General features: G+C 42.6%; 2 protein-coding genes across 8 annotated transcripts in view; one reads left to right on the top strand and one right to left on the bottom strand.

Moving 5' to 3' along the window:
- KANSL1L (KAT8 regulatory NSL complex subunit 1 like) overlaps positions 1–16,851 on the top strand; it is a 67,619-nt gene extending 50,768 nt beyond the window's left edge. For 4 of the 6 annotated variants that reach the window (XR_010373061.1, XR_010373063.1, XR_010373060.1 and 1 more), the window contains 9 exons: positions 1,549–1,659; positions 2,076–2,213; positions 4,563–4,687; positions 5,944–6,068; positions 6,976–7,030; positions 12,574–12,686; positions 14,229–14,409; positions 15,043–15,345; positions 15,441–16,851. Coding sequence is in view for 2 of the 6 variants with exons in the window: in XM_064452087.1 (XP_064308157.1) it covers positions 1,549–1,659; positions 2,076–2,213; positions 4,563–4,687; positions 5,944–6,068; positions 6,976–7,030; positions 12,574–12,686; positions 14,229–14,409; positions 15,043–15,291 (1,097 nt within the window). In the remaining 4 variants the exon portion in view is untranslated. Of the gene's footprint in view, positions 1–1,548; positions 1,660–2,075; positions 2,214–4,562; positions 4,688–5,943; positions 6,069–6,975; positions 7,031–12,573; positions 12,687–14,228; positions 14,410–15,042 lie in introns of those variants that run through there. The other 2 variants (XM_064452087.1, XM_064452088.1) reach the window with 2 other exon arrangements.
- A 4,551-nt stretch (positions 16,852–21,402) lies between these two features.
- On the bottom strand, positions 21,403–23,782 carry RPE (ribulose-5-phosphate-3-epimerase). Of its 2 annotated transcripts, none has more exons than XM_064452091.1 (6): positions 23,624–23,782; positions 23,416–23,495; positions 23,100–23,239; positions 22,656–22,790; positions 22,410–22,496; positions 21,403–21,959 (listed from the first exon to the last, which is right to left on the bottom strand). In XM_064452091.1, exons 1-6 carry the CDS (start codon positions 23,743–23,745, stop codon positions 21,837–21,839), a joined length of 687 nt encoding a protein of 228 aa, XP_064308161.1. In that variant the 5' UTR covers positions 23,746–23,782; the 3' UTR covers positions 21,403–21,836. The 2 variants fall into 2 exon arrangements, with proteins under 2 accessions (XP_064308161.1, XP_064308159.1); XM_064452089.1 differs by having other exon boundaries at positions 23,635–23,779.
- Positions 23,783–23,935: the final 153 nt, after the last annotated feature.

Below are 23,935 nucleotides of genomic sequence, written 5' to 3'. Positions count from 1 at the left end.
GGGTTTAAAACCTTTTACAGGTCACCTTTAGTCTTTTGACAAAATATCTAGTTAGATCTGTATCAAATTGGAATAAATTATTCTTTCTAGCTAGCACAATATGTGGAGAGCTTTTGCCAGGTAAGTCCCGAAGGCACATGAGGCTAAGGTTTGTATGTAAATAAAAATAGTTTAATGCCTCCGCTTTGGCTGTGCCCTCAGACCTCCTCTCATTCTGAACATAACAGTTCAAGCCTGCTCCTTATGTTGACATATTTGTTTCTACTTAATTTCTCTTCTTTCTTGTAATGCTGTTTCCGGAAAGGCTTTTGAGACAGAGACCTATTTCTCTTAAGCCTTCCTGCCTCACATCAGTGGGTAAATTCCTTACTACTTGAGATCTTTTGCAGGCTAATTCTTGGTTAGAACTCCCTTGGGAAATGAGTTACATTGCCCTGCTGTAGCCTTTGCCAGAGAAAGAAAGAATGAATGTAACTTGAAATCACCTTTAGGGTCCCAGCAGTAACAATTTCCAAAAGCATTAATTACCTGAATTTTAATTCAACCTTAAAAAGGCTGAACTGAAGGCTTTTCAGATTACAAGAGAAGTGCACTGTGTGCTCTCCACCACACAGGGTTTTGTGCAGGAGTTAGTCAAGAGGGGAAGACCCCAGTCTTACTCTCACTTGATACCCTCCAGAGCTTGTTTTCATGAAGAACAATTCTGGAGCAATTCCAAGTACAGACATAGTTTATTCCAGAGTGAGACAACCTTGTTCTTTCTTACTTTGACTTTGAACACCAAAAAAAGTGCTGTTAATCTTCTAAGTGTGTGCGCCTGCACTGGGATTTGTTCAGGACCATTCCTTAGTTACGAGTCCTACCTTGATCTGAGTTGTCTTGTCAGCGTTTGGGAGCTCTTAGTGCTAGAGAGCTTGGAAGCACTTAAGCATACTGCCTTGGTCAGCATGTATGGCAGTGTACTTTCACAGGTAAAAATGGATTTGTTTTTACCATGGCATAACTCTCACTTCTTGTTAATAGAAAGACAGATACCTTGAGATCTTACCTCCAGGCAATTACTCGATATTATCTTGTATATTACTTAGATAACTGATGGAAAAGACTACAGGTCTTTGCCCATAGTGGATGATAGCACTCATACAATAACTGTCTTGCTGAGAATTACCTTGCCTCAAATTTTCATATTTAGACATGCAAGAATCACTTCTTTGAAATGTCTGAATGGACTTTTTCGGGATATTGTCATTGAGTTTTCCTTTGGCTCTCACCAGTTTCAGGACATCTTTTCCTATATTGTCTTTGGCTTGACTGTTTGAAGACACTGCTGCTATATAGACAAGCGATTGGTCCTCGCAGGAGGTACTCAGCACTGCTGTTCTTCATGGGTTGAAGGACTTAAGGCAGCAGTATTGCTTATAGATTATATTACATAGTGTTGTGCAATTGATTCCTAGACCTTTAGTGATGATGCATAATGCATTGGCTCATAGGTTGCCATCTTTCTGGTACAGACTGCATTCCCTTTGGATTTATTTTTTTTATTAGATATTCCTCTTCACATATACTTTGAAACATTATTAAGGAAGGATGACGTCAAAGGAGAACCAGTTGATACCTCATCTTTGGGAGTGGAGTTTAAAGTATCTCCAGACAATGGTATGTAAAGCAAAATATTTTAATATTTACAAGACCATTCTTTGTTCATTTGCCAGCACTTTCTACCCTGAAGAGGTTCAATTCATAAACTTACCGCAAAGCAGGTTACCAAAGAAGGTAACTGGCTAAAGCTTTAGGTGCAAGAGGAATCTTTTCCCAGACCACAGTGTCAGGTTCTCCTTGGTGGCACTGAAATGATCCCATCAGAGCCATAGAAGGGCAGTAGCACAAGTGGGGGGCGATTGGACCATGGTTTCTCTGCAGACACAGGTGCCTGACCACCGTACTGTTTACTATTTGGAGTCCTATCAGAAGTCTGTTTTTTCCATTCTAAATACTTCAGCAGTTGAAATTACCTGTAAATTACACCAGTGGAAGATACATTTTCAACCTGATACATGCTTTTTCTGTTGTAGACTGTAATCAACATAACGTTTCTGTCAAACAGTGGAGCACTGGTTGTTTATCTAATTCCAAATCTCAGTCAGTGTCAGGAACATCTGACCAGCTGTCGGAAGGAAGAAAGAAAAGACATCTAAGTGAGACAGCAGTAGGTAAGAGAAAAATGGTATTGTTTAAGATGGAACTACTTCTTTAGAAATATGTTGTGTATAAATTAGTTTGTTATCACTGGGCTTCAAGAATTGTGTCCAAAATGGATACTGTATGCAGCCGTACAGGAATGAAGAAATGGACTTATGACACCATGAAAATAATGTGCTATTTTAAAGCATAATAATCTTTCTCTTTCTTCTTGAATATATATTACAAAATGAGACAAGCTTCTGTATTTTATTTTTGGAATACTCTTAAAGGAAACTGCTCAGCAGTCCAGCTGTGTTTTTCTAATACTGGGTGTCATTATTCTTAATATGAAGGGTTTTTTTTAATAGTAGTCAGTGAAACAGACTGAATTGCAAAGTTATCTGTCAAATCATGTGCCCAACCAAACATTTACTATTCCTGGCATCTTTGGTCAGCTACGTTTCATTTGTTTTATACTGTCATCTGTGGTTCTGGTTTCCTTCCAGACTTTTAAGAGGACTTGTGGGTAGCCAGTGCTTATAATTAGTGTTTTCACCCTTGTTATCTTTATATTTTAAGCCATTGAATCTCTGCTTCAGCACTTGGTAAGTTAACAGAAAATGCTCTGAAAGTTCTGTAGAATAATGTGATAATTAAGCGTACTATTGTAGAGATAAATAACATCTTACCTCTCTAGGCTATTAGAATTTAAAAACTAACATTCTATTACAGATTCATTTATGTGAACTTTTGGAAAACTTTTGGCAAAATTCCTCACAAGGCAGGTGAAGAAAATTAATTACTGAGTAAGAGAACAAACTATATTAGTTTAAAATTTCCCCTAAGAAAGAATTAAAAGATATAAATGATCGCTTAACATTGTGGAAAAATACACTTCTGTTGCATATCCAGGTAAAACTGCTAGTGTAGTCTTGCAGTAGAGCTGGAGATATGGGAATTACTGCAGAGATAATTTAAGAAAAATTATGGTCTAAAAAAAAAAACAAACCCCAAACCTAAAAACCCTTTTGATTAGAAAATTACAGGAGAGAGTAAAAGGTGGTTTTGGACAGACTGAAAACTGTCTCTAATTTAGATGAAGTTCTTTTTCTCTGCATCATTCCCCTTGTGCATTACAGTCTTCCCCTCTGCTGTACAGTCTTCTGTTACGCTCTGTGCCTGTCTCTGCAGGGGAGTGTTGTGCCCTGTCCCCTCTTGCCATCAGCGATCCTTTTTTCTATGCCAACCACTCCCCTAACCAGTCTCTGGTTCCCAAAACGTGGATGTTGGCACAGTGTTCCTTGCAACCACATTGTTTCCTTAAGTGTACACTCATGCACACTGAGATCAACAATTGGAGTTACTTGGGAGCACTAATAAGAGCGAAAACCTCTTGCTATAAACCTGTTGAAGTTGCATTTAGTCTGCTGCCAATAGTATTTAGTTCTTTGAGTTAATGGAATAAAAAAAAGTAACCTTATATCATAAGGATCATAGTTTCCCAATGCCAGAAGACTGCTATGTGGTGTATTCGTGAGCAGCAGCAGAAGTTCTAGCTTATTAGTGCTACGGGTGTAGTACTACATATTTATTCCTAATTTGGGCTCTGTCTAGGAGAAATTATCCATGGGGAAGGTCAGCCTGATGAACAAGGCCAAAAATAAAGCTGTGTGCCAGGGAGCTAGCTGCAGAGCTGCCTGGGATATGAGAGTTCATGTCCTTGACCCAGCATGTGCAATACAGTCTTTAGGATCAGTCTTACCTCTTTTCCCATGTTGGAACACACTGATTCTTTTATTCGCTGGGATGTTAAATCTGAGTTATCTTGTTTTACTGGAAATTAAGGTAGAAGGAAAGCAGAACATAGGTGGTTAAATTCTGAATCCCCCTAAATGCTGCTTACACTGGGACTGACTAAGAATAAACAAAAATTACAATTTGTCTGAAGCAGTGGACCACATGGAGACCCTTGCTGCCAGTTTTGTTTTATCATTCAGCAAGAACTGTCAGTGAGAGCTTAGAGGACTGGTACATTAGTGAGATGAAGCACTGTTAGGGAACACTGAGGAGTGTTCCTGTAAGTCTGATTGCATTTGCTATGGCAGCTTCTGAAAAAGGAAGCAGGATTTGCCCATATGAAGCTGGTTCCATGAGAAGAAATCATTCGTAGAAGGAGAGGGATGAGCTTTGTGGAACAACAATGACAGGATGAGTAACAAGCGTTTATTTAGATGGCTTTTTTTAGTATTCGTTAAATCATAAATGGTTAGCTTTGGGCCTCTAGAAATGACTTTACTATTACTGTATGGAAAAATATCTTTAGTCTAATAGACAACAGACGGTATGCTTTTTTTTTTTATTCTTATCTTTTGTGACAGGCGAACGTAATGCTAGGTTTGAGACATTCTCCTTTCAACATGCAGAACCAGAACCCCATAGCAGTTTTGCTGCTGTGACCAATGTCAATGCGATGTCTAGGCCCACACACAGCACTTCATCACAGGTAAACCAAAAATGTATCACTGTTTAACTGAAATATCAACAAAGAGTATTGCAAATTAACAATCGAAAAACCACATAACTTTTACATCTAATTTAGTGTTAAATTACAGTACAGAGCATTTTTACAGTTGTGGATTACATTAAGTTATTTATTCCAGATTGAGTACGTGGTGTTCCTAAAACAGATACTTGCTTGTAAAAGAATTTTGCACATCATATAACTGAAATGTAAGTTTAGTTTCCTCCAAATTCTATGACATACACTATGATTTATGTTCCCAGTTTCACACAAGGGCTCTTATGACCCTTTTTTCTTGGCACTGCTACATAAAATACCCTCAGAGTGCAAATATAGTCACAGAATTCGTTAACTTTCAGCTTCACTGTTTAAAACCTTTTGTGCAATACTACAGGCAATGTCTCTGGTATATAAATTTGCTGAGGAGCAGCACAGCTCTGGAAGTCCCTGCAGAAACACACTTTGACTGGAATTCATTGAGAATTTCACAATATTCAGATTTCAGTCCCACAGTTCTGCTAAGCCTAGTGGTGCACTGGTGCTCTGTAAGTCTTCGTGTTTCAATCTGGTGATGACTCCTGGAGAGCTGAGTTCAGCTAAAAATTGAGATCTTGAAATACATAATGTGTCATGTTTTAAAACTAAACTTTCTCTGGTAATCTAGGAACTTCGGGTTTTGGCCTGTGTAGGTCCCATGCACTAGTGGGCAGAGAACACCACCAGGAATCCTACTCTGATCACAACAAAGAAATTCAGTTTCTGTCTTTTGCACGTCTTTCAGAAAACCACTTTCAATGTAGGCTGTTCTTGACTGCTAAATGTAGCTTCATTCTTTTCAATTCTTAATTGTATCATGCTGAAGAACCACTTGGGTTACAGGTTTGTAGATAGATTATAGAAGGTTGTCTTTGTAGACTGAACATTATGAAGAAGGCAGCATTACCTTCAAAGCTCTCATAAGTATTCAGTATTAACTGTAATTGAAATCAAGGGAGGGAAACTCCCACTGATTTCAGCGAGAGTTATGTCAGCAAGAAGTAAATTTTAGAGATGAGATAGTTTTAAGACTTGTTGAGATTCCATTGAGGGGCAGGGCAGAAGTTGGAAGTCATTAAGCCACTAGAAAATGTGTTCAAGTTACAGACTTTCTCCTCGTGCAGTTCTAATATTTCTCAGCTAACATGTAGTTCCTATGATTTAGCTGATTAATTTCTTCTTGTATTGGTTATATTACACAGCATAACTCCAGAAGGAGGTTGAGAAGTGAGAGCTCCTATGATATAGACAACATTGTTATTCCGATGTCACTGGTGGCACCATCGAAGTTGGAGAAACTACAATACAAAGAGATCCTTACGCCAAGGTTTGTTCATGATCTCCTTAGTTGTGAAGGTATCAAAATGAACATGAGAACATTAACTAAGAATATTGTTAACATGTAGTTAGAGAATTTTATAATATTAAGATGATCTTTTCATGCGCTCAGGTTTTTTTTTCTGTGCACTTCAATTAGTATGACTTGAGTGGTGGGGAAACTGGACAGCTGATAGCACAAGGGAAATAGTCTGATACCCACGGGGAGGTGGCAGATGCACAGACTGGCTAAAAATAGAAGTGGGTTTATATCATCTTAATTGTGGTGATATTCATGGCCTTGAATGTGCTGTAAGGCTGACGTGCTCTGAACAGTTATTTGGAGGTTGCTGTCTTTTTTCTGTGTTACAGTTCATAAGAAAATAGTTAACTATTTTCAGTGAATGACACAGAAATGGTTTTAGCGTAGATTTTAAAAATTTATCTCTTCTGATACATTAGAATAAGCTTACTTTTTTCCATACAATTTAAACCTAGAATCCGTTATTCTAAAGGCTTTTTTTTTTTTTTTTTTTTTTTTTTTAGAAAAAGATCATCTTTAGATCACTAAGACAGGGTAATTGATCTCCTGTGCTGTGGCTTACTAGCAAATTGCCTGAAATAGTTAAATGCAATTGTCCCATATTTTAAATCTCTAATTTGTATTTTATATTGTCTTTAAAGCTAAAAATATTACTAAGACTGTTGGATAGCTTAAAGACTGTGTTGGGAAAAGGAAAGGTTAGATATTGGGTTGAGAAAGGCAAATTAAGTTTTGGTCATCTGTTATCAGTATCTTAAATTTGAAATTATTTTATTTGAAAGTTTTGAAGCCAAGCAGTGTTGAAGGAGTAACTAACAGTATAATCAAACAGCATTTAGCTAAGTTAATTTGACTTTCCTTGTCTCTTTTCTAGTTGGAGAGTTGTTGAATTTCAGCCTTTAGAAAGATCTTATACAGATGAAGAAGAGGTAGGCTGTATTTTAATTAAACTGCCAGTTTTTATTAAACTAGATATAATACATAATTGGGATAATCGGTATATATTTTCCAAAGTCACTGACTTCGTGCAAATCCTGCTAAGTTTCAAGTTTCAAAAATAAAGTATTAAGTATCAGATTGTGAAAATGTGTCTTATCCCAACCTACTCAATGCTGTGGTGGATGACAGAAATATATCTCCATTAATAACCATTGTTCACTTGTTTGGCTTTTCCGTCCCTCACTGTCAGCATAGTCAGCACTCCCAAAAGGTCCCCTTTGGTCAGGCCTCCGCCTCCCCTGCTTTTGGGCGCTGTGGTGCTGGGTCTTCCAGTGTGACTGTCTCTTCAGGGCTACCTGTGCTGTAATAATATCTGTCCTCTCTCATCATCATCTTTCATGGCCAGTTCCCATGGCTTGTTGCTCTTCAGGAGGTAGTTTGGCATTTTGCCCATGGGCACAGCAGGTTTCCTCAGTTTTCTCTCAGTGTTCGTTTTCCCGTGACCCTCCTGATGGGAGCAAACTTTCCTTCTTTCAGCTTTGTCAGGAACGACATAACCATCAGCATTTCCTGCTTGCCTGTTGAGCTAAGTTCGCACATCATGTGCTACTGTTGCTTCCTCCAGACATAAGAATCTACCTTTTTCTTCCAGGGAATGTAATGGACTTTGCAGCTGGGGATTCCTTTCTCCCCTATTCAGGGGTCCAAGGCATTTCCTAGCTCCAGTGTGAATGTACCAGCAGGTCTAGTTGCTAGGCTGCTTTTATGTTCTTCCAGTCTTTTTGTGGCTCCTTTTCCAGAAACCTGCCAGCTTTGCTGTCCGTTGGACATCTCTAGTCTCCCTTCAGTCCCTGCTATAGGCCAGTGTCAACCATTGTAATGTAGGACTTGTATTCACACCTTCATCCACAATATCTGTTCTTGAGCTCCTTTTTCAGAGAATCTTCAACTGGGGTTTAAGTGCCTTAGTAGTAGAAAACAATTGCATTTGGGTAGCAGTACAGAAAGTTATGCTAAACACATGAAACAAATTAAATCATGATGCCACTCCCTTAGGATAGAGAAAACACTCTCCACAAAGGTGCTAGCTTGTGCAGGGTTTTACCAGGTTTGTAGCTGCCTGCTCCATGGAAACAAACCTTTCCTTTCGGAGAGCATCATAGTCTCAGCTCCCTACCTGGTGTAGCTGCACTCACTTGGCACCATACTCTTGGGTCGGAAGGAAGAGAAGAAAATACTTGCTCTGTCCCTGCCTTTTCTCATGGACTTGAGAAATTCCTGTGAAATTTGGTGGTCAGATTTATGTCACCTCCACCACCATCTTTTGGTTTGGTACTGGCTCTGCTAGCAGGAAATATGCCTGATCTTCTTTTGTAGTGAGAAGGTCAAATTACATACACAGGAGAACTCTCCTGCAAGGATATTTAATTAAACCGTTTGGAGAATAACTAATAAGGCAGCAAGGGCACGCTGTCCCTTGAGAACCTACTGTTCATTGCTCTCTCTTTGTCCCGGTATCTGGGGGTGGGGAAGCATTTCAACAGTGATTTGCCTTCAGGGCTTCAAGAGACTTGCTTGGAGGAGACTGGATTTCTTGTTTAGATTTCAGATCCCATACAGATGACCTGTCTCATGTACTTTTAGCATATTTTGCTGAATGGACTTCAAGGTGTGTCTCTGTGAAGTTCATGGGCTAATTGCTCGTTTACTAGCCCTCCCAGTACGTTTGAATTTGGCATGACTAGCTGATCCTGTATGATTCATCCTTTGGCCAGGAAATAACTTGAGTTAACAATAAAGCAGCTTTGCCTCCTGCTGTGACCCACTGCTTCTGTATTGTCTGTCAACTGCCCGGAAGAATGAGAGAGATGTCAGACAAGAGAAAAATGCTAAAGATCTTGTTTATCTAAATCATCCTTTGCCAGTCGTCCCCTCCCCCCTCGTTGTTTTGGGATCATGTTAATTGGCTTGGATGTTTTTCAGAGTACTGGGAAAAGGTGGTTGTCTGATCACTTCCTTGCTTTAGGTTTTAGGCCGAGTTAGATTTGTTACTTGTAGTAGTAGGCTAGAGTAGGCTTGAAAAAAGACACGAGAAAACAGCAGCGTTACCTTTTCACATTTTCTGCACTCACACTCCAAACACTCTTGAAGTTGTTCCTTGCACTGAAATCAAGGTAAGCTTCAGCAGATCATTTGTTAAGCACAAGAGAGCAAAATGTACTTTCTGCTTTATATAAAGTAAGCTTTTTCTTTGCTTTCCACTCCACAGCAGCCTGTGGTGGTACTGTATAATAGTTTATTTTCTGCCCATCTTCTGCATGGCTAAGTTTAAAACTTCTGGAGTCGTCCTGTCAAACAGCAGTTAGGGATTTCTTCCACTTGATGTCTTCCCCCTACCACCTTCTCTCTCTTCTTCATTTAAAGGTTTTCAATGCAACAACCTGTATCCATGCAATAGACTTGCACCCAAAGCTTCTACAAGTTGCAAAAAAAACAAATGGGGTCCTGAATGTGTTATGTTCTACAGGAGCCACACTTCCACGGATGGGAGCTCAGCACTATCTGAAAATCAGGCCTATTCATCGTGCCTTTATTTGAGTACAAAAAGCTTACCTTTTTTGGGTACCTAATTTTTATTTCTGGAAATTTTGCCTTACAAGGACAAACATAACCGTTGGGCAATGCAAAAGTGAATCTACTATCTATGTCTGCTCTATTACTTGCTCTAAAAATACTTCATTTTTGGAAATAGAGCGTTTGTGTTTCCTGGTTTGCATGTATGAATTTGCAGTCTGTTACTACTTTAAGGAATGGGAAGGTGTGGCACAGGTTTTCCTGTTTGGTTTTATTTTGTCCAGGTTAAAGTTTCTGGCGAGGCATGGTTGTAAAGTAATGTTCAAGTTTATTCTGTAGTTGTTTTAGTAATGGCAAATACTTTTGAATAATTCTGTGTGTAATTAGTTTTGCATAAGTGTTTTCGTGCCTTATGACTCAGTGTTTCCCATGAAGCCAAAGACTGAAACACAGACTTGCTGTTTTGAGAACCTTTCAGAAATATTCCTGGTGCTATTGAACATTAATGCACAGCTTAACTAGATGCGATGGGGGGATCCAAATCTTAGTTTGTGTTAAGTCTTTTTCTTTGAGTGAACCTTTTTCAAACTAACCTGGGGCAAGGGGAATATAAAATTTCTCCAGTTACAGTAACTTTAAATTAACCTAAAGTTGGTGGAGGAGAGATATGTGTTACAAAGCTGGAGAGGGGCAGAGGTGGTATTGAACCAAGTAGAGACCATTTACTCTGGTGTAATGTGATTTTACCCATAGAACAAAGAATAATTTTTAAATAAGAAAATGTTTTTACCTGTTAGTCTTCAATGGAGTAGGGTATAACTGATTTTAAATAAGCAAGTAGTTAAATCTGCTATCATCAACTATGGAAAAGGAGCAGTAAGGCTTACTTCTGTATTTTTCAAAACGCTGTGCTTGGAGAGGAGTGTGGACTTTGATTTTTGAAAGGAAGCTTGTTAAAAATGAAGTTTCTTCCCAGCATGAAAAGTTTTGGCAATTTGCTAAGAAAAGTATTTTCAAAGTCTAAGTTTTTCTTTCAAAATTATCTTTTGTTTCCACTTCAAAGGAAATCTGAGCACACAGAAAAATCCTGAATTTTCCCTGAGGGAATAGCACTTTTGTAGTTCATAAAATTCTCACTTTCACGCTATACTTCATTGACCTTTGAAAGACAGAATCTGAACTGAGATGCAGCCTCATACTGGTGCCATCCAAGTGACAGAGCTGGTGAATTCCAGAGAGAGGAGGAAACACATTAAGTTGGCTTGCATGAAAGGAAACCAGCAGCTAACAAAGTGGTTTGTGTTTAACATAAATAAATAAAAGCAGTGAGGAGTCTTCAAAAAGCAGTCATGAGATGGGCAAACAAAGCAGGCCTGTTTTTCCAAAGGTTCCTGTTAAGTGCGGGGCTGAAGAGGAACCGGGCAGTAAGAATTTTAGCAAGCAGGTCGTGTGGCTGTTTCAGATCGCAACTGAAGACTTTGGGATACTTTTCATTGGCCTAGTTAAACTTCGTCGTGGGGCAGTAGCTCATGACCAGCCACCTAGGTTGGAAATGTGCTCTCTGGTAAGCTGAGTGCTACACCAGGTGTGCTTACAGCAGCGTAAATGCAGTGTAATACTTTGCATTTGTACCGATAATGGTCATGAACTACCAAAGTGCTGCAAGACTTGATAGAATGGCTTCTGTAGAAAACCTCAGGGCTGTTAGTTGTCTGGAGTGGAGTACTTCCAGCTGACAATGTAACCTATCTGGCACTGCAGCCAGGACTCTGCATTTAGTTCTGTATTTTATCAGACTCAGTTGGAAGATAAATGCTGTTACTTGTATAACACCACTGAGGATTTTGCTTTATAGGAAAAATTCAATTTATTTTCCATGACCATGATTTTTCGTATAGTTTTTTCCAGGCCTGATCTGGCAGTGCAGCTTCACAGCTTCTGTGACCAGGAATTGTTCTTTCCTACAATTTCTCTGCTACTGAGTTGGGAGCAGCTGGCATAAAACCCATGGCTGCAGCACTTGTATGCTCTCAGCAACTGTAGCTTTTTAGGTGAACTTTGAAGAGGTTGAATGGTTTCGAGCACTTTGAAATAACTCTGAGCTGTGCTGGAGGGGTCCAGCCAAGAGCTCGCCCCGCCATCTGGGGAGTGAGGGGGAAAGGCAGCAAAGTGCACCTCGGGCAGCCATGTCTAAGGAGCAAACTTCTTGGTGTGCTGCCAACGGAAAAATGAAGATGGCTCTTTCAAAGTGAAGGTTGGATGCATTAGCTACATGTGAGGAATTTTACCTAAAAAGATGGTTCTTGTTTGACTATGAGCGGTTAAAGTACTCACATTAGGGCCATTTTAAGCTGTACTGGGGTCATGCAAATCATTTGCTAAGAAATAGTCTGTTCAAAGCAGAAACCATTTTCTGCTTCGTTTTGTACAAGGAATGCAGCACCTCAGGTTTGCTGAGCTCCTGTTAACGTGGAGCTATCAAAGTCTTTGGTGATCTCAGACCTATTTCTCCATGCTTAAAAGCACCTAGCAAATCCTGCTGCCTCTCAGCCTCTTCCTAAAGCAGTCTCTGGAAACTCCTGGAATTTTTGCTTGTCTTTATTATGTGCTTCTAGTACTGCCTTGATTTGCAAATGAATACTTGTCCTCTTAATTTTCTGCCTCTCACTATAGAGAAAAATGTGTTAGTTGCATGGCAGTATAATTTCTATGCTCATTCAGATCAACCACAGACATGTAAAGGAATAAAGTGAAAGTGACAGCATCCCATATCCAGAGCTCTGGTGAAGTGTAAGCTGAATGCATGTGTTTTGATGTGCCTTTATGCTGTAAGCATGCATTGTGTTGCCTCCTCTTGTTTGGTGAACAGACCGTCGCAGCATTATGTATAATATTGGCTGCCTTTGTTTCCAGTGATGTTCATAATTATGGCAGCAGCTATACCTGTATTTCGTTACAGATAGAAGATCTGTCAGATGAAGTTTTTTCCTTACGTCATACAAAGTATGAAAAAAGAGAGAGAGCAAGGTGGTCGCTGTGGGAACAGAGCCGCTGGCCCAGAAGGAATAGCAGGCAGGTGTATTGACTTTGATAAGAGTGTTCCTGTTGAAACACTGGTGTCAGCTGTTGGTGCAGCAGTTTCAGAAATGCTGTCACAGAGAACTTTGAAAATGAGGGCACTCCTCATTAATTAACTCATCAGGGACAGTATCAGGTATGTTTGGTTTTGTGGCTGGAAAGGGAAGGCCATACAGTTCTGAAGCATTCATACAAAGTTGGCATGTTAGTGAACTGGTATTCAATATAAATAATGAATAATGAAAAATAAATATAAATAATAAAATTCTTACTCCCATACTGAACACAGCTCTGCTAGTTTGTGCCACTCCCAGTTATTATGACTTTGGCCACTGAGTGTAACATGAGCCATCTTCACTCACCTGACTTAGATGAAAGTCCACTGCAGAGATGTGTTAGTGAAGGGTCCTGGGCAGTGCCAGGGACTTTATGCTTTAAAAAGTCATCATTTGAAAAAGTTTAATTGTCACAGGCTTGCTGTCTGGTGCAAAACTCATCAGAATTAAATATAACCCTTAAAAGTCTTGCAAAATGTAGTGCATATAAGAGCAAACATCGTAAACTTGTATCTCCAATTTGGCTCTGGGAAAAAAAAATCGCTTCAGAATCTGCCAGGACAAAAAGCATCCCATAAGTGCTGGGATAACTTTTCTGCTATTTATCATATGCTTGTGTCTACTCTTGGCTGAAAGTGAACCATGACACTATGAATATATACATATGCAAAGATAGCTTCTTTTAATGCAGGATAAAATTAGAGCTGAACGGTGTTAAAGAGAATTATATTGTAAGCCATTTTGAACATAAAAAAAACTTTAGAAAGTGTACTGTAAAATACAAGTCCTATATGTACCCCTGACTTTGAAACTCTATGAAGTTCTTGGTGAGATATTAGTGCTATTTGAATTCAGAAGTAAAACTGCTGTTGATGTGAACAATGTCAGACTTCCACCTGGCATTTAAGATGCACGCCAGTATTTTGTAACTAGTTCAAATTTGCATTAAAGGTGAGGTGAAAACTTTTAATCATAGTGATTTATTTTGACTGCTTTAGAGATGAGTCCAGAGCAGAGGTGGGAAGGGGGAGCCCAAGGACCTGCTGTTTCTTCTCAAGTTACATTGGCACGGTCTGCTGACAGTGCAGTTTGGACTCCACAGGCTCCTGGGCATGATGCCATGTTCCTCCAAGTGGGAACAGCCCACAGCTCACTAACTTCTGCCCAAAATTATCGTTCTGGTGAGCATGTGGAGCAAGGCACAGGAGTGGGACTGGGCACCAGCTGTTCTGCAGCCACAGTGTGCCTATTCCAGCCCTGTTTTATCTGGTTAGCTCCTCCACATAGTGCTCCTCACTTTGGCTCGTGACAATGAGGTTGTCAAGAACCATCTATGTTTTCATCTGCTCTTTTAATTTAAATAAGTAGAACGTAGGTAGCACGTATGGAGAAATTGAACACTTTGAAAAGAAAATCTAAACTGTTCCTGGTGATGTGAAAGGGGTAGCTCTTAAGACTCTTGTCTCTCATCCTGCACTAGATCTTACAGCAAAAATGCTGATGGACGACACAGCCAAGATTCGGTGCAGAAAGACCACAACGGCAGCTCCTATGCCTCACTGCATTGCGCTGCTGAACCTGTTGCTGACTTGACTTCAGAAGCCCACAGCTCTGTTTGTTCAGGGATTGCACAACTCTGCAGGGAGAGCCAGGAAGCAAAGGTGGGTGCTTCCAATAGCTTCCAGGTCAGGTCTTCAGTGACCACTATCTCTAATCTAAAAGAAAGAACCTGAACATTTCCTCCCATCTCACTGGTCAGAATATCAGGCTGTCACCCTAGTTTATGCAGACTGAATGTAGCGCTCCTGTTTAGAACTAGATCGCTATGCTTTATGAATTAAGCCCAAGATTTGTTGACAGGCAAAAATTTCATTGCTCAGCACACACGGCACATGTTTTAGAGGCAAGTATGGCAGGCCTGGGTTCAGGGATGATGGATCTTCTCTCAGGGATGTTGGCCAGGGTTCCAGATGGGGCTGATTGTTATGGGATCAGATATCCTGATGGTCTGGCACCATGGAAAGGAGCTTCCCCCTTCCTGTGCTGTGCCTGTTGAATTGTAGCTGTTACTAGTTCAAAACCGCATGAAGCCAGCTTACATTGACAGCTGGTGCCTAGCAGTGCTGTATTCTTTATCTGAAGAGCCCTGCAAACATTGTAAAGAAAGACACTCATTTGTTACTTGATAGCAGATCATTCTGCACATAGCTAATCAGTTCAGACTCAACCGAAATCCCTTTTTCCCTCCTTTTCTCTTTTTCCACCCTCACTCCTACCCTTCTGATTCCTTTCAGTCTGGGCTGTGGGAACTTCGAGTTTTTCCACTAAAAGATGAAGAGGTAGAAGCTTTACTGTGCCAAGATCAAATAACGAATCAGACTGAAATGTCAAGTGCGGCTTTTCCCAGCGACTCTCTCTGTACTTCATGCACACCCATTGGTTTGCCAGACAATGGCCATCCACCAAGAAAACAATCTGCCGAAGAGTCAGAAGACTGCGAAAATGTTTGCCTGGGAGTCAACAATCCAAGAAAACAAAGGTGACAGGGAATAATGTGGTTCATTAAGAAAGCCAGTTAAGGTGGAGAAAAGTGTAAGGTAAAATCTCTCTTGTTCACACAGCATATGACAGCACAATTCAAAACCTGTACGTTAGCTGCATATAATATATTTTCTTTCTTGCTTTGTAACAGGCAGGATAAATCCCAAAGACAACACTTTCTTCTTCCTGAACCCCAAGAGAAAGTAATTATTTCAAGCTGGAAGTCTAATATTCCCAGTGTCGGGAGTGGGCGCACATAAATTGCTGGCACCATTCACTTTCTGTTGTCATATTGCCACATTTGTTAATAATCATCCTTTTCTGTTTTGTTTGTTTTCAAACTCATTTCTGGTTCTAGTGGATTCTGGTGCAGCAGGATATGCTGTCTACCTTAACAAACAACTTCAACTGAACACAGAAAAACTACTTGGAAAAAATAGCACGGAGAAGTGATAGCCTCAGATTGTTTTCCTGTGTGGCATGACCACGGGGCAAAAATCTGCCTCTATAAATGCATGCGTGTAACCCCTGTGTAAGATAAGGGTAGGTGAGAACCAGCAGTTTCACAGCAGGCATTCTAGAAGCCTTGCATCTAGCTTAAAATCTGTACTCAGCTCTCAGTAGTGCCAGGGCATGTTTCATATAGATGTCCTCAAGCAATAAGATAGAAGTAGACCACTGCATTTCAATAGTCGATATATCTGCTACTCAGAGAGTAGGGTTTCTGCTTCAGTCGTGTGGGTATAGAGAAAGGGAAGGAAAGAGGAGTCAAGTCAAATCAGTGACGTGGCTCTTTGAATGTTGTGTTTTGGGTCATCTTACTTCCTTAGTCCTTCAGTAGCTAATGAGGCTCCTGATATTTTGCTTTAATATATTAAAGACAAAGTCTTGTTCAAACTTCTGTACAGTGCCTTGTAAGAGTCTGATAAGTATGCCAACATTTGGTGACTAGCTAAAAAGGAAAAGATGATTGGTGTCTAGAAGACCAATAAAGAAAAAAGCCCCAAAGCTTTCCATCCTGATTCCAGATAGGTTTTTAATTTCCCAGCAAGGTCACAGTGAGGAAACAAAAGCAAGCTGTTTAAACTTGCATCTATCTAAATAGCATAGTTTGGAATGTATCTGCAATCTCAAGAGGTATTAACAAAGATTAAACATTGAATGTAGGTATAATCCATCAACAGGAAGTTTTTCTGTGTAGGACAGTTGAAGGCAATTTTATAGGAGTCTCTGTTTTTGTGCAAAATTTTCTTCCACCTGTAATATCTGGAATGGCACTGGACAGATGACCCAGTTTTAGTGGTTTTTTCTTGGTTTTTTGTTTTTGGTTGGTTGTTTTTTTTTTTCCCAAAATGACAGGAATTACGCACTGGGCATCTGAAAATAGTTCAGTGAAGTTTCAACACTACAACCTATTGCTACATTGTAGTTTATTGCACATTCTGATTATTTTTTAAACACTTTTTTAACACTGGTTTGTCTTAAACTTGAATCTTGCCTCAATGTCTGATACAATAATCTTTGATGCAAGGTTGTTTTTTTAATTAAAAGTTATTTCTATATATGTTGTATATAGTCTGAATTTGATGGCCTTTTAGAAGAGAAGAAATAACAGTGATGCTTCGTCTCGGAACAGAGACCTGCTTGGCCCAAGAATGGCTTTGCAAACACTGAAGTGGCAGCAGCACAAAGCTTTGCTGTCGTACTGAAGCTGCACTGGTGCTGTGAGGCTTGGGTCCCCCCAGCGTCTGAACACAGAGGTGGATTGTCCATCTCATGTCCTGCATGTGCATATGCTGCTAGGAAAAGGTTCCTGAAAGTGACATGCCTCAAATGCTTTGCAGGTCTTTTCCGTACCCGTATCCATTCATTAAGACATCTGATCCTACCAGCTCTCACCAGCTTTGTTGTAAGGTCAGGGCTTCCTGCTCTGTCTGATGCCTGGGGCAGCGTGAGGAGTTTCTGCAATTTAAGAGATGGGACAGACCAAGTATACCAGCTGGCTAGCTGCCTTACATGTCCTGAAGGTGCCATCAGGAAATGGAAATGCAATCCAGCATTTTACGGGAAGGAGCAAGAGGAGAGTGTTTTTCTGGACTGGGGGGCAGGAAGGGAAGGGTGTTAAAATGAGGCCAAAAAAAAAAAAAACCCTGCATGAAAGGAGCTGGATTGACCAAGTTTGGTCAGTCTGGTGGACTGTAAAGCTGTTCCTGCACTGCTGTTCAGTTCCCAGCTGTGGTGTTCTGTTGAGCCATTGTGTTGCTTTCGGGTCAGTCTCCAGCGTCCTAAAGCAGCTGCTTGTTACCTTGCCAGCTGCAGGTGCTGCACGATTGGTTATCAATATGAGCAAGGGTAAGGGCATTTTCTTTGTCCCCTCTTTAGATGTTCTTGTCAGCCATTGTGGGAACCAGCTAGTGCCTCATAAGGCAGCAATAAAAAAAGCTAGCCAAAGAAAGGCCGGGCAGCCAGGAGACTGAAAAAAAATCCTTGGAGAAACTATAAAAATGTCTATTTGGTCATAACCCCACCCCATCACCATCAGAAGTCTCTTCTCTAACATCTGCCTCTCAGCTGGCTAGACTTGTGACAGCAGACCGCAACTGCCTTCGCACAAAGAGCTGCCTGAGCAACTGCACGGCCAGAGAGCTGTGCCAGAGCATTTCTTCCTCCCCAGGCCATGCCACAGGGCTGCTCTCCAAGTGTTAGTGGTGCGCAGGTTCTGCCATCAGGCGAGCAGCACATACAGAGGCTAGCAGGGAGAGGTGACCAAGAACAGGCTGCATTTGCTTTTCTCACATCACCTACCTCCAGCAGCCCTTCATCTGGCGGGGCAGGCAGGGAACGCTGTGCACATGTCAAGTGTGAGATGCTTTTTGGGAAGCCCCAGGCTGCTCCTCAGCCACAGCACCTCTCATCATTTGCCACCTTCTTGCAGCAGACCAGGCCCTGTGCCCTGCCCTCTGTCTCTACTCTGTGCATCTTTGCTCCAGCCAAGAGGCACACAGTTTTTCTGTAGCCCCATTTCACTACTGGGACAAGCTTAGAAAACCTGCTGAACTGAATGTGGTCACAGGACCAGCTCTCCTTTCTTCTTCTTTTGCTGTGCTGCATGCAGCTGCAGTCAGCACTAGTACTCTCGTTTATTGCCTGCAGCCCTTTTCCCTGCGGAGCTGGACTCCCACCTCCAGACAGTTCAGTTTTTGCATGAATGTTGGGGTCGTGAGGAAGCTGCTGGTGGTGGGAGTGGGCTGAGAGCTCAAGGCCAGGTACATGCTTGAAGCCATAAACTGTGTAAGAAACGCCTGCTTGTTTTCTTTGCCTTTCAGAGTTTTACACAACAGGAAAAAGAACCCAAACACCTGTTAGTCTTTTGGCTGTTAAGCGATGAAAACAGCTGTCAGTACTGCTCCTAATGTTGTGGCTGAAGGCATTACAAATTCTGACTGTGAAATATCAGCTTAAACATAATGCAGCAAGGGCCCACCATGCATGAACTGGGTTGTTGCAGCTTCACAAAGAAAGCCATTTCTCATGCGCTTTGTTTACCATTTTCAATTGAGACATTTTTTTAAGGCCACTTATGTTCTGCTCCCTGCTGCTATGAGGGTTTAAATGCTTCATCTCTGCATCCAGGACCTTAATGGAATGTAAGTACAAATACAAAATTCTAAGCCCTATTAAAATTAAACTCTGTGTGTCTACTGCAGTTTTTTTTTTTTAATCTTGCTTAGGGATGTGCGCTGTACCACCCTGTGGAGCACATGTCCAAACTCAGCCTTACTCAGCTGTATCAGAGTTTCTTTTATCCTGTTTTTCATGCAGACAGAGCCTTTGCTCTGTCAGATCAACCTGGACCGCTCTAGACCATGTGACTTAGGATCACCAGACTGTGCTCTCCCTTGTTGCTGAAACTCTGCTTTATCAGAGTATTGCAACATGTAACGGTCCTGGGGTTTGTTTGGCCTCGTGGATACCATGCAGGCAGCTCTTTTGGTTTTCACGTCAGTGTTCGGTTCAAGTCCTGCGGCTGTGGCGCTTCCGCAGTGGGGTTACTGAGAACAGGCCTAAGTAGAGCCCAACATTACTTCTGTCAATGTACAGAGGCAAGAAACTGGAACAGTCTTAAGCATTTAAAAGGACAAATATCATGACTTACTTCCCTGGATGCTCTGTGGTCATTAATAGATTTAACCTTAGATGTGTAAAAAGCTGCTGCAATAGCAGCCAGTAGCTCCATAAACCCACCCGGGGCGGGGGATTTAGTTGGAAAGAAACAATTGAGTAATTTTACTGTGTGTGTCATTTCCCTCTCCCACAACACTCCCAATCTGAGAGTCAATGGACGTGCAAACTATCAGATTTAAAACAATGATGAAGTGACTACAACCTGTGAAAGAAAACGTACAGTACGACTCCATGCTCAGAACAAAGCATCAGTTAATTAGCATGACTCTGGGACAATCCATCCCCCCCAAATGAATTAGGAAGAAAGCAGAAATTGTTTGATCACCCTCTCAAACCAGCTTATGCCCAACTGCAGGAGGCAAGGATACTACAGCTGTTGTCCCACTGCCTTCAACAGCATGAAAATCTACCCTTCCAAATCCTAAACTAGCATTTTCATAGCCTGTTCATGGCTGCTTGGCCTGAATTTTAAATGAGAGCCATGACTGTTCCTCTGTGCATGCTGTATTAGCCTCCATGCAGGTTCTTTCAAGAAGTACAAATAAGCTGCTTTAACAACTCTATCGGCCATTTGGACTATTGCCTTTGCTAGCCAAGCTTTCTTTTGGCAAACCTCTTCTGGAAGATGTCTTCAGTGCACTCGGTCCAGTTGACTCTGTTTTTCTTTTGCTAGCTCTCAGATGGGGTTGCAAGTAGAAACAGGAAGCAAAGACATTAGTTAACCTAAACCACAATTAACCACGCAGGAAAAAGTACTAGGTTAGCCATTTCAAACGCTTGTCTGGACTGTTTGCACTAGTTGTAGCTCCTCCTACGGAAGAATGGCAGTGACGCACACTGTACCACAGCTGTCTCCTTCCCCAGCCACCGAGCAGAGGCCTATCTGTGGGACACCTCACAGGTCCTGGGCTTAGAAGAAAGGGGGGTGCATCAACTGTCACGCTGTGTCAGCACTTTGTAGGTGACACATGCCCAGCCTTGCTGCAAGGACAACAGATTTGACTTTGGCCTTGTGGAAAGGGACTGGCTGCAGTTCTAGAGGCTTCTGGCCTGTTCCCCTGGGGCAGCAGACTGTTTGCAGCCCTTCTGTAGTTACAACCTAAAGGGGGAAAAAACCACACAATACCATGAAATACGAAAGGAGTCATCAATACTAATCAGAGCCACAGGAGGCAGATCTAACTAAAATGACCTGCTCAGGTCTCACAGAATCACAGACTGGTAGGGGTTGGAAGGGACCTCTGGAGATCATCTTGTCCAACCCCCCTGCTTGAGCAGGGACACCCAGAGCAGGGGGCACAGGAACGCATCCAGGCGGGTTTTGAATGTCTCCAGGGAAGGAGACTCCCTCTAGCGGGTTGTAACTCTCACCTTTCACATGCCCGAACAGGCCAGGCTGGGAAGTCAGCAGGAGCAAAGTGAAGGTATGAGAAATATTTGGCTCCATAACTAAGAGGAGCATTAAGGCATTTTACAGAGCCATCTCCACGCAGAGCATTTCGACCTACATACACTGAAATCACTGCGGTAGATAACACTGCTGTATGTTGCTATCTTAATTGTTTACTCAGGCAGATCTACAAACCAAGGAGGCTGTTGGTTAAGATAAAAGGTTTTTAACTCTCTGTAGGGTTTTTAAACAACATTCTTCCACGGAATCCTGTCATTTCCAGGAATGACAGATACAGCTGTCTTAACTGGCTCTTTGAAAGGTAAATGAGAAGATACTTTCCAGTTTGTGACCTGGTAAAGACACTGCACTGACTTGTTTTGTGCCTGACTTATGTAGGTCAAGCACTTCTATGCATTAAAAGCAAAACACAGGAACATTTCTAGCATCCATGGGATTTTTTTAGTCCCCTTAAACTGCATTTTTCCCAAACTTACTCCCAAACCCATATATTTTTGACAGCTTAAAGGAGACTTACTACACCAAGGGAGGGGCATTTAATGCAGATATTGGAAAAATTTGGTAGGAATGCACAGATCAAATGACAAAATACAGACAGCAGAAGGCAGCTTGACTGAGTCTTCCACAAGAGAGACTGCTTGTGGTGATGCTACACTCTTCTAGCAAGCAAAAATCTGACTGAAGTTTAGTTCAACCCAGTCAGCGTTGTAACGTGTCATAAAATTAGCCTCTACAGAATCAAGAGACAGGTTCAAACCATTGCATTTCCAACCCTGAAAGACAGCCAGAATGTTTTTCACTGCTGCTTGCTTCATTGCAGCGAAGGAATGATTCCTCTGTTCAGCAGCAACAAGTTTCCGTAATTAATGCTCATCCAGCTCTCCCTTACGCACGAGAAACAAGGGTTCTCCTGCATGCACAGAGCCTTCTTGAACACTGCTTGGGTAGGTCTCATCGATCCAGACAGCGCTTTTGAGCTGCTTCTGAACACACATTCCTTAGAAGATTGATCACAGATCTCGGATCTGCGCTCTTCATAATAGCGCTGCCAGACACAATCATATTTGCACCTGCCTGAAAGACATCAAACACCCACTCAATAACACAGAACACATCCACTTCTGAAAGTTTTCTTGCTGTAAACACACCTAAGGAGGTAGTGAATTCTAGGCTGGTGGGCGAACAAGCGCTGTTTGTGGGACACAGGTAACGTACTTCTAACTACAACCACAAATCGAGTTCAAAAGACAGCTCCTCCCCAAATAGGTAATTTCTTAATCATTGCTCCCATTTACCCGAACGTACAAGAAGCAAACAGCTTCTCTAGCTTACAGGAGGCTTCAGTAGCCACTGTTAAAAAAGGCACAAGATTAAACCTCAAGTAGGTCTTTAAAAGGTTATTAAATGTGCTGTTTCCACTGGAAACTAACAGCCAAAATGCAATTCCTCCTAAGCTGTATTTTCTGAGGGACAACTAAGCCTCAGCACAGTGACTGAGAATGCCGCTCCGCTTCAGCCTCTTACCTCTGCACACTTATGGATGGTGTCAGGCCCAACTCCTCCATCCACTTCAATATCCAACGAGGGAAACTGTGTCCTCAGCCACTGAACCTGAGCCACAGTATAAAAAGGTTGGCACAGAGATCCATGTTCAGCTGCTACCGTTACCTATAGCTTCTTACGCACCTGGACAAGGTTTATTCACCTTACTGCTACAGTCCATACTGTTAAGTGGCTTTATGCTCAATAAATAAGGAAAGAGAAACTTACCTTTGGCATCATGTCTTCCATAAATTTCTGCCCTCCAAATCCAGGTTCTACTGTCATCACCAGAGCCATGTCTATCTGATTAGCCCAAGGTGCCAAGTGTTCAACTGTAGTGCCAGGCTTGATGGCCAAGCCAACCTGCAGGAGAGGCAAGACAAATCCAAGCGTACCTTAGGATGACAACCGCAGCAAGATTGGCTGGAGCTGGGTACAAACTCCTAGGAAAATAATTACGTGGTTGCGTAAGCATGGTAAGAACAGCCTGCTTTAAATAAAGGCTCCTGATTTTCTTAAAACGAAGGCTGACTTTGTGCACAAAGATGGTTAGGGCTGGACGCACCAATCTCCGACCACCTGAAACTGCAACGATGGGTTTTTTGCTGCCAGAAACAGGGTGGTTAGTTCAGCTGAGCGCAGCACGCTACTCCAAGCCTACGCTCCCCTCACCTTCATCCCATTCTCCCGAATGTCTTTTATCAATGCCCCTGGATTGTCCGTAGCTTCTAGATGAAAGGTGTATTGGTTCGCACCAGCGACAGCCATCGGTTTCACCCACTGCTCTGGTCTGGCAACCATCATGTGCATGTCTGGAAGAGGGGAGTGGAGCGAAGAGCCCTAAGCCCGTGAGGCAGCAGGACGGGCCGGCCCCCGCCGGGTGCCCGCTCCCAGCAGGGGGGGCGAACACCGGGGCCGCTCCCGCAACGCCCCGCAAGCGCCTCCCGCCGCGCCCCCGGCCGTAGCCCGCCGCCTGCCGCCCCCTTACCGAAGAAGGGCTCCTGGCCCAGCTGCTTGCGCAGGCTCTCCACGACAGGGTGGCCGAAGGTGATGTTCGGGACAAAGTGTCTTGGGGGTCCAAGAGAGAGACGCGCCCGCCCGCAGGTTACAGCCGGCCGGGCGGGACGGGCCGCCCTCCCGCGCCCCCGGGGCGGCCGCCCCCCGCGTCCCCCGCCCCGCCCGCCCCCGGCCGTTACCCGTCCATTACATCCAGGTGGAGGTAGTCGGCCCCGCAGTCCAGCATGCGGCTGCACTCGGCGCCCAGCGCCGCCAGGTCGCTGTTGAGGACGGACGGTCCGATCCGGCACCCCGACGCCATCGCTGCCGCCCCTCGACCCGCGCATGCGCCGCCGCGCGGCCTGACGGGATGGGCGCGCGCCCGCTCCCCGCCCTACCGCGCCATCTTCGGCTGTGGGAGGGCATCGCGCCGCGCTGAGGCCGGGGAGCCCGGCTGTTCCGTCTGGTTTGGACAGACTTCTTTTTTTTTTTTTAACTCCGCAACCAAGTGT

This window comes from Phalacrocorax carbo, chromosome 5 (genome assembly GCF_963921805.1).
Source record: "Phalacrocorax carbo chromosome 5, bPhaCar2.1, whole genome shotgun sequence".
Classification (NCBI taxonomy): Eukaryota; Metazoa; Chordata; class Aves; order Suliformes; family Phalacrocoracidae; genus Phalacrocorax; species Phalacrocorax carbo.
Note: the sequence above shows the minus strand (reverse complement) of the source record. Positions and strands in the feature narration are given on the sequence as shown.